This window comes from Pistacia vera, unplaced genomic scaffold (genome assembly GCF_008641045.1).
Source record: "Pistacia vera cultivar Batoury unplaced genomic scaffold, PisVer_v2 Contig623, whole genome shotgun sequence".
Lineage (NCBI taxonomy): Eukaryota > Viridiplantae > Streptophyta > Magnoliopsida > Sapindales > Anacardiaceae > Pistacia > Pistacia vera.
In genome coordinates, this window is record NW_022196472.1 from 90,317 (window position 1) to 101,423 (window position 11,107).

Consider the following 11,107-nt stretch of genomic DNA (forward strand, 5'->3'; position numbering starts at 1 on the left):
TATTAATATAACATTTCCAGTAATACAACATTCTTTGAACCAAACGCTTTTTGAGTGTATTTCATATCAATTGATTTTAGACAGGTAAATTGGTAATGAGTTATATATATAAGATATATTATTGTTTTAAAAAGAGGACTCCAACAATAGTATTATACAGAGCAAATCCTTAAGCAATAAAAATGTAATAATTTACACCAAATAAATAACACGCACACTACAAGAATCTGTTTAGTTATAAAGCAAACCTTAGTTTAATAAAAGTTGTTCATCCAAAAGTACCAGTCTCTTTGTCACCTCTCAAAAAACTTTCCTTATATAATCCCATCTCTTCCCATCCTTTTTACCAACTCCAACACTCAAATCTCCCAATCTCCCAACCAACAAACCCAACTTTACAAGCAATTCTCTTCATTTTCATGGCTTCCAGAGTGCTCGAGATGGCTCTAATCCTGATCCTGGCGGCCCTCTTTTGGGGTGGGGCCACGGCTCAGTCAAACTCAAACTGCAGCAATGTGCTCGCCACCATGGCGCCTTGCCTCAACTACCTGATGGCAAACTCATCCACTCCTTCAACTTCTTGCTGCTCTCAGCTCGGTGCCGTCGTAAAATCTTCCCCGGATTGCCTTTGCGCTGCTCTCAACGGTAGTATTCCTTCAATGGGGATCAATATTAATCGAACTATTGCTCTGACTCTTCCTGGTGCCTGTCAAGTTCAAACTCCTTCATTTAATAATTGTAAACGTATGTTCAACTTTAATTAGTTCATAATTGATCACCCTTTTTTGAGTTCAAACAGGTGAAAGTTTGTTAACATTAACTGGATTTTGATTTGCTTTTACCAGAAGCCATTGCACCTGCAGCTTCACCTACAGATTCTCCAACAACGATAAGCCCTTCTTCAGATTCTCCAACAACGATTAGCCCTTCTTCAGATTCTCCAACAACGATTAGCCCTCCTTCAGGCTCTTCAAATACAATTACGCCACCAGCCTCAGGTATGGCACAAACATAAGAAACACCATATTTTCTCTAGTCAGTACATCCTAATATATTTTTGTCAGGATTGTGTATATATATATGAGTTGTAAAATGTCATTTCACTCCTGACAAAAATAACGTAGGACGCGAGAACTACTATTTATGGTAAAGAATGCAAATTGACGTACTTTTTGGGCAATTGCAGGATCGGGGTCTAAATCAACAACACAAGATTCATCTGATGGAGGCATCAGAAGAGTACCTATTCATTTTGTTCTCTTCCTTCTCATAATCGCATCTATGATCGCCAAATTCTGAGTCTTCTGCTAAGACTTTTTAGCCTGTTGTTGTACTAGTGAACAAATACCATTTATTCTTTTTCCAGTTTTTGCTTGAGGATGATTCTGATTTCTGATTACAGAAGTGTGGTTTTTGTATTATTATCTGGGTTGTTTAATAAACGATGAATGAGTATTGGCTTCTCTATTGATTCTTTCATAAAAGCTAACAGATCAATTGGTCAACTTCCCTCCCTTAATTTCCTTTTCTCTGGAAAGTGGAAACAGCTCATAACTAAAAATCTTCAACCATTTGCCAATTGGTTTCAGAATTTCATCTACCAATTATGGCAATGAACAATTAAAAGCAACATGACAGAATTGAACTATATAAATAAACATGTGCAGAGATTTTAATGATACCGAATCCCGTTTCTATATTGATTCTATTTAACATTTAGGTTTAATTTCCTCTGTTCCACCCATGCAAAATATAGAAATTTTCAGACCCTTTTAGAGAAAGTGCTTAAATCAAAAGAACCTGTAAGTGCTTTCAGAGACTTGAATGGTTCATTGCAACAAAATCCAGAATGACACCTTAAAACTTCAAGGACAAATTATCATTGACTGAGGAGAAAAATCTGCTGCACTGTTAAAAACCTTGAGATGAAATGCTCATGCTTGAATCGTAGTGATAGTGAAGCTAAGTAGAGTATTGTCTTCGTCTTCAGGGTACTGATAATCTAACAAAAATGTCCATGTCTGGTCTTCTGATGGCATAACGGAAATGGAAAAAAAAAAAATATGGCATAAAAGGTGATGTAAGAGGAATAGGATAGTTTTTAGGATTAGTATTTTCGGAATTTTATATCATTTATGAGTTGATTAGGCTTCTTTCGTTATTGTTTTCATGCTTGGTTTATGAATAAAAATATAAAATTATCTTATCTCTCTTTCTCCTACATGAAAGGGTAGAGGGTCAACTACAGAAACATGGAGATGCTGACAAGAAAAGATGCAGCTAATCAAATATACCAAACCTAAGGACATGAACCCATTTTATAATTCCATATGAATATTTTACTTCTGAATTATTTAACCACCCCCAATGGTTTGGCCACCCAAAATAACTTATCTAAATGGGCTCATTGGCTCCTCCATAAGCCACATGTCTTTCCTTTACTTGTCGCTGGAATTCAAACCAATCAAACTCCCCCACCTAGTAGTTTCACACATTGATGCAAACTGCCAGAAATTTCATCTTATTAGAAGACATTTTAAGTAACTGGAATCTTAAGTCTAATCTACTTGAAAAATTCGCTCTTCAGGAAAGTCAAGTTGGCCACCCAAATACAACTAATACTATGGACTTTCAATCTAGGCCCATTATAAATTTGCATTTGCATGCCTCCCTTTGCATAATTAAGCAAACCATTTCTCAGATCACACCAGTACTTCCTCCCAGAACACCAGCAAATGGCTCTGAAGGTATTGATTTGGGTCTGGTCCTGGTCCTCGTGACATGTTGCTTTGTCATCATGAAGCTGAAGCTCAATCTAGCTCAGGCTGCACGCCCGCTCTCGTCTTTATCTCCATGCCTAAACTACATCACTGGAAACTCCTCAACCCCGTCGTCCTCCTGCTGCACACAGCTCGCCAGTGTCGTTCAGCAGCAGCCCAATTGTCATGCTCGGTACTCAATGGTGGCGCCTCGCAGTTGGTATTACCTTAACCAAACTCTCGCTATGTCGCTCCCTGGGGCCTGTAACTGCAGACACCACCGGTGCCGCTGCATGGTACGTTCAACAAACTAAACATACACTTAATTAACTCAAAAAAAAAAAAAAAAAAAAAAAAAGATCAATGAATTTTTTTTGTATTTCGTCAGGTGCTAATGGTCCAGCAAGTGCTCCAGCGATTCCTCCTTCGGATTCTTCAGAGCCACCCCTGATACTTCCACTACACCGACATTGCCAAGCAGCCCTTCAGTACATTGAATTTTTTCATTATGGATTTAACTGAACTTCCGATTTCAATAGGCCTTTTATTCTAAAAGAAATTTGAAAAATAAAAAGTAAAAAGCAGGAACTGGGTCTAAAAGTATAGCTGATGGAACAGTCAATAGAAGCAGCATCAGAATGCCATTGCCTCTCACTGTCTTCATCGTTTTCATGGTTTCGTGCTTTTCCGGGCCATAAAAGCATAAGGTTTCTATATGGGCGAAACAGGACTTGTTTTTAACTTTGAGCACATTCCAGTTATAATTTACCGACTTGAGTTGTATTGGGTTGTCAGTTGTTAATGAATGTATCTTATTATTGTTATTAGAGAATGAATTTTATTGTTTATTTATAATAAATATCTACAAATGAAGATTTAATCAAAGGGTCGATAACTTATGGAAGCTAACTTCGAAAATTATATACATAATCAAGTCTTCCGTAGCAGGGGTGGTCATACCAACTCTTATACGAGCTCTCTACTGTTTATTTGTAATTACATAACTACAATAATTTTTAATTTTAAATATTCAAGCGACTCTCGACAGTTTATTTGTCTAAATGTATCACGTAGACTACAACTAATTTAGTTATATTATATTCAAACTAATCAGATACATCAAACTTAACAACAAGAACCCGCTTTATAACTTCAAATGGTTTGTTAGGATCATTACTTAACAAATCAGAACTCTGAAATTTGAAGAATCAAATAGAAAAGTTAGTCTGAATTATTAACCACCCTCAGAGTTTGGCCACCCAAATAACTTAAATGGCTCATGAACTCCCTATAATATTAGTCTGAATTATGTTTTTGATGATGCTAACGGCCAGAATTTCATCTCCCGAACATTATGGACTAATTTCATCATCTCCCCCTAGTAGTTTTAAGTCATCTACTTTAGTAATTCCCAATTCAGGAAAAGTCAAGTTGGCCACCCAAATACAACTAATATTATGGACTCTTTCCAACTAGGGTCACTATAAATTTGATTTTTGCATGCCTCCCTTTGCATAAGTAATCAAACCACCTCTCAGAATTACCAGCATTTGCACCCAAAAAACTCCAGCAATTAACAACAAATGGCTCTGAAGGGATTAAATTGGGTCTGGGCCTGGTCCTGGTGACAATGTTCCTTTGTCATCATGAGCTGCAGCTCTCAGGCTCAGGCTGCACGGGCGCCCTCATTAGTTTATCACCATGCGTAAACCAGATCACTGGAATTCCTCAACCCATCATCTTCCTGCTGCACGCAGCTCGCCAGGTTCGTCCAGCAACAGCCGCAGTGTCTGTGCTCGGAGGTCAATGGCGGCTCTCAATTGGTATTTCTATGAACGAAACTCTCGTTATGTCACTACCGGGAGCCTGTAACGTGCAGACACCACTAGTTAGCCGCTGCAATGGTACGTTCAACTTAATAACTCAACACAATAAACAAACAAAAAAAAGCAGAATTTAATGAATTTTGTTATGTTTTAAATGTCTCAGTGCTAATGGTCCGGAAGTTCTCCTGTGAGCCTACGATTCTTCAACGAAACACCTGATTCTTCCACTACACCAACAATGCCAAGCACCCTTCCGGTACATTGAAATTTCATCTTGGACTTGATTAAACTTCCCATTTGAATAGGCCTTTTATTCTAAAAGATTTGAAAAATAAAAAATAAAATAAAAAATATTGCAGGACTGGGTCGAAAACCACAACTGATGGGACCATGTCAAATGGAAGCAGCATCTGAATGCAATTGCCTCTCATTGTCTTCATCGTTTTCACGGTTTCATGCTTTCCAGACCATAAATGTATAAGGTTTCTATATGCGGAAATTGGGAGCCTTGTTTTTAGATTTTGAGCACATTGCTGCTGTATTGAGCCTTGTTTTTAGATTTTGAGCACATTGCTGCTGTATTTTACCATAGAGTTGCATAGGTTTTCACTTCTCAATGTCTTATTTTCATTAGTGAATGAATTTTATTTATTTTTTATTATAAATTCTACGTATTATGATTTAATAGAGGTCAATAATCCAATCATGAAGGTTATGCACACCTATCTATATCTTATATTATATAAGAGTAATCCTATGCTTACTCACCATCTTACTAACCATCTTACTATCCTTTGTAAATATAATGCATAGTACGAGTACCGCGCATAGTACGGGTACCACGTGTATTTTAACAAAGGTAGTAAGGCGGTTAGTAAAACTCGTGATTAAGCATAGTATTATTGTTAATATAATCATGGGACATTCCCTATTTAATTGACATGTATGATTTTTTAAATTATAGAATTGCTTCATTTGACATGTTAAATGTTGTCCGACATGGTTGTTGCATGTGATTAGTGAGTGTGGGATATGTGGACGATATAATTTTGGTTAATGTGGCTTAATGTAATTGGTGTTTGATATTTTTTTAGTATTATTGACACATATGAAATTGAACAGTCAATAGTAATTGGTCATAATTTGCTCATAAAAGTTTAATTGATGAACAGATTGAAGCATTAAAACTAGACAGATAGAGCTTAATGTGATATATTATATACTGAACTTGGATAACTGTAGACCCTTCACATTTTGGAAAAAATGATATGATATCAATCTCGGTTTCCACTGAACAGTCAGTAATAAATTGACTATAACTTTGCTCAATAAATTTCGATTGATGAACAGATTGATGCATTGAAAATAGATAGATAGAGCTTTAATTTGATATATTATTGCTAAATTTGGAAAACTGTAAACCTTCACACTCTTGTAAAAAAGATATGACATCAAATAGTGACATCCCAGGTCTACTTCAAGTAAGAAGATATATAGATGATGTTTGGTGGATGTATTTAATCCCTTCACTTCACAAATACATTAAATATCTATATATATTTATGTGATGTGACACAACCAACACCACACACACCATATAATATATATTATAATAATATATATATATATATATTATAATATATATATATTATTATATTTGTGTGTGTGTTCCAAAGTTTTTCAAAGTTCTATTCTTTAATCCTACAAATTTATAATTTATTTATTTTTTGTCCTTGTATTTGCTTTGTCTTGATCGCTTGGGTTTACACCATGTTTGTCTATAATTGGAGTTCATTTCTAATAATTTTCCTTTTTCTGTATTCATCTTATATCTTTTTTATTAGGGGCATTGTATATGTCCCTGCAAAGCGAGTTTAATCCATTATGCCACATGGACTTTGTGATGGAGTAGCTCGATATGATCGACCAGAAAGAAATCATGGAAATGAAAGGTCGGAAGGCTACTGCTTAAGGATGGAGGGGCCATGTGTGGTTGCTTGCTTGGTTATTGCTGGGATAAAAGACTCCTTTTAGATATATAATATGTATATAATATATATTATTGGTATGCAAGCCATGGATGGTTTGTAATAAAATGTTATGTCTTTGACTACTCACTTTTGGTTTTTTTATTTTGGTTATGCCAGAAGTTTCTATTGAACATATTTGGCAATTGACTTTTATGGATGGTATTATGATGATTATTGTTATGATATATGTTTTGTATTTGTTGCTTTACCATGTCATTGTCAGTTGTTAAATTTGAATCATAAATTGTATGCAGAACATTGACAATAATAAAACTATCAGGAAAACTGTATGCGTGAACCATTCAACCATTATTGTCAATATTTTTTACTTTTGAGATATGTCAGGAAATTGAATGCCGAACCATTCATCATATTCATTAATGATGTCAGATGCTGAACATCTTAATTTAGTTATGTTGTTCTTAAGTTTATCTTCAAACTGTGTATATCTTAGCATTGGATGAATGGTTCGGCATCTTACTATCTCCCTTAGATGAATGTTAAACCATTCATCTTAATTTTGATTTAAGTGAACCATGTGTCTGAGTTTGCGGTGCTTGACATCTTTGGATGAACCAAAACAAGCGAGAAGACAACCCTTATAGATTAAGTCAGATGCCAACCAAATGGTTCGACATCTGATAAATGGTTTGCATCTAACTATTATGTTTCTTATTTCCATTAAACAGTCAGTAGTAAATTGACCATAACTTATTCAATAAAGTCCAATTGATGACCAATGGAAGCATTGGAACGAGACGATAGAGCTTTATTTGATATATTATATGCAAAATTTGGATATGGAATCTACATTGTTGCCAAACCATTTATTTGAATAAGTTAATAATAATTGAGGTTATGGTAGTCAGTAGTAAATTGGTCATAACTTGATCAATAAAAGTCCAATTGATGAACGGATTAAAGCATTGAAAACTAAACAGATAGAGCTTTAATTAAATATATTATATGCTACCTTTAATATGGAATCATTCTTGTTGTTGAACCATTTATCTGAATAAGTTAATAATGACTGAGGTTATGACAGTTATTAGTAAATTGGTCATAACTTGCTCAACAAAAGTCCAATTGATGAACGAATTGAAGCATTGGAAACTAGACAAACAGGGCTTTAATTTGATATACTATAATGCTACCTTTGATATGGAATCTACCTTGTTGCCGAACCATTTGTCTGAATAAGTTAATAATAATTGAGGTTATGACAATCAATAGTAAATTGGTCATAACTTGCTCAATAAAAATCTAATTGATGAACGGATTGAAGCATGGGAAACTAGTCAAACATAACTTTAATTTAATATATTGTATGCTAAATTTGGATAGTTGTAAACCCTTCACATTCTGGTGGAAAGATATGATATCAAATAGTGGCATCCCAAAGGTCAACTTCAAACTTTGTTTATTCAAATAAGATCTATAGATTCATGTTTGTACCTTCATATTCACATAAATACAAACGTTTCACATTTTCATTAAATATCTTTCTATATTTATTTGATATGATACAATTCCACCATGACATCGTTGATCGCCTATTGTCACATTATGTTACTTGGTTTCAACAATTCGGTAGCATATCTCTTCACAATATTAATATCAAAATCAATTAAATTTTTTGTTGTTGTTTACAGGGAAAAGATTCATGTATTGGAATGGATTCGACAATTTGGTGAGCATATCTCTTCACAATGTTAATATTAATCATACTATTTAATATTACTTATTTGGATTAAATTGATATATATTGAATCATGTGTAAATATGTAAATATATATTTCACACATGTAATATTTATATCAAATTGCTATTCTTTCTTTATTATTTATTGCTTTAATTATTAATTCAATATTAAATTAACTTCAATACAAACAGTTCACATTCACATAAATACTATCACATATATTTTCTAATCTATTATTTTTGTTAGTCTTAGGATACTCTTTATATTGTGTAATTTATAACTGACATAATTAGGAGACTCAATGGATCATTTTCTACCTACATAATGCATGTAACCCTGTTGTAGATATCAATCAATTGAAACATCAAATTCTTCAAACAAACATGGCATCAAAGCCACTTTCATAAACAACACTATATTATATACAAACAACAGTATTCGATATACAAGCAATAAACTTACCCACACAACTCACAAGCCTTCCACTTAGTTATTATACAATCATGTACAATAATCCTATGTATGTACTATGTATGTATATAGCTCAATTTCAAAAAAAAATAAATATATTAAGTATTCTTAGAATTCTTGAACAATATCTCCATTATTCTAGCAAACTATATAAATTGATTTGGTTGCCTTAAATAATTGATATTTCTAAGATTCATTTTCTCTCATTCAAATTAATTTGTTTGCCTTAAATAATTGATATTTCTCAAATTCATTTTCTCTCATTGAGCTTAATTAATTTTGCCATTTATTACTTATTAGCTGATAGATTTGTTTGTCTATTAATAGGAAATCACTCGAATAATAGAAAATACCAATTTTGAACCTATTCTAAATCAAGAGATTGAGATTGTGGTGAATCCACATGTCGAGAACTCATCAATTGCTAAAAGAAGAAAGTCGAAATCAAAGGTTTAGTATGACTTCACACAAAGTATGAAGGAGAAGGTGGGAAGGAATGGATTGAATATAAACACTCTAAAAAAGACTTTGTAGTTTTAAGCAAGAATGGAACCACATCTCAAAAATTATTTAAAAATTTGCCTAGCAAATAAAGCAAAAGAGAAAAATGTGATTTATCAAGAATTGAATAACTAGATATGATGTGAAAGATTATTAAGTACGTACTAAATCCTATAAAGGATGATACACTTGATGTTCAATACAAGTAACTATGAAGCTAAAAATTAAATTAAGAGTTTAACATATTTATAAAAAAAAAGTGATAAATGTTAAACTTCTCAAATTTTTTATCTTAACTAATATCTTATTAATTGTTTACGTCAAATGAGTATTTTTTTATCATATATTCTTTGGTTGATAGAAACACTAAATTATATTCTGCACATCTTGCGCATATATCGTGCACATTAGGTGTTGCTGTGAAAAAATATATTATTTGATACATATCATATTTAGACATATAATTTCCAATCATGTTAATCTACTGTTAGAGTCATGAAAGTGACTCTATTTTGGGTGATAAAAATACCCCATGTGTGATTAAATTGAAGTATATTGAGACAATTAAAGAATTTATGAATTTATTCACGAAAATCGCTTCCTAATATTTTTCTTATGAATTTAACGTGTTTAGAATGATTTTGGAAATGATATGAGTTGATATTAGGTTGTGGTTTATGGATTAGGGGTGATTTTGTCTCATTTATGCTGTTTAGGGGGTAATCTGTCATATTTATGAGGGGTTGATTTTGTCACTTTTCAATTGTGTAGGGACCAAAGTGATATTTTGGTAGTTTGTCTATAAAAGAAAATGACAGGTCGCGTTTCAGAGGGAGGCTGTTCACCCAGTTTTCTGGCGAGCTCCGGTGACCCTTCGTCTCCCTTTCCGGTGACGGTTCATCTTCCCGGTGCACCGATCTTCACCAGTCGCCATCACCACCGCAAATCACACGAAGTTCCAGCGACGTTTCGCATTCCGCCGCCCAACTTTTCGCATTCCAGCCGAGATTTCACCGTTTTTCGATGACGGTTGGGCTCCTTGGAGGTTGATCTCCCTTCTCCATGGCTGGATCTACCCATTCCAAGCTTCAGCTGCCGCGAAAACCGCCGGAATCCGCCATCTAGCCGCCGTGCCTCTTCATCTTCTAGCTCAGATCTTGCTCATTTACGGCAACCTTTCACCTCCCCAGGACTTGATCTGAACTCCCCATCACTAGAGCTTTCCATCGGTACCTTCGGATCCTATTTCTGCCACCATTTTCCGGAAGACCCCGTCGGAAAATTAACGTTTTCCGACGAGTGCGATTGTTTGTATTTCGAGCTGTCCGTTGGTCATTTTCACCCCTTCTTTGCATCATATCGTTGTCGGTTACCTCCTCTCCGCCATGATCAGCTCTGTTTCCACCGTTTCAGCCTCCGTCATCACCACCATGAGCGGTTGAGTTCCCGGTTGTCTGTTACGGTGTAGGCGAGATTGAGATTGACTCCATTGATCTCCTCATCAGCTCTTGACTAGTTGGATGAGCCCGAATGTTGGACATTTGGTTAAGTTTCTTGTATTCTTATATTTGTTTTCGTTTCAGTTTGTTTGCGACGCTTTAATATTATTCTGATGCTCGACGTGTTGAATTGATAATGTCCATTGAGAACGTTTATTGATATATAACTTTTCGCATAATTGAATGTCGGTTTGAGATTATTGAATGTTGATTATGATTTTAAATTGCTTCGGTATTGATTGCAATCAAGTTGTAGTAGCGTTTAATATCATTTCTACTAGGAATGCATTTGTTGTGTAATTAATTGATTGGATGATAC

The 11,107-nt window shown here is 34.4% G+C and overlaps 1 protein-coding gene and 1 pseudogene across 1 annotated transcript; both read left to right on the forward strand.

Moving 5' to 3' along the window:
- Nucleotides 1-373: 373 nt before the first annotated feature.
- On the forward strand, nt 374-1,396 carry LOC116111003 (non-specific lipid-transfer protein-like). Its single transcript, XM_031397209.1, has 5 exons — nt 374-744; nt 846-925; nt 959-998; nt 1,187-1,239; nt 1,367-1,396. Exons 1-5 carry the CDS (start codon nt 420-422, stop codon nt 1,394-1,396), a joined length of 528 nt encoding a protein of 175 aa, XP_031253069.1. The 5' UTR covers nt 374-419.
- A 1,227-nt stretch (nt 1,397-2,623) lies between these two features.
- LOC116111004 lies at nt 2,624-4,999 on the forward strand (annotated as a pseudogene).
- Nucleotides 5,000-11,107: the final 6,108 nt, after the last annotated feature.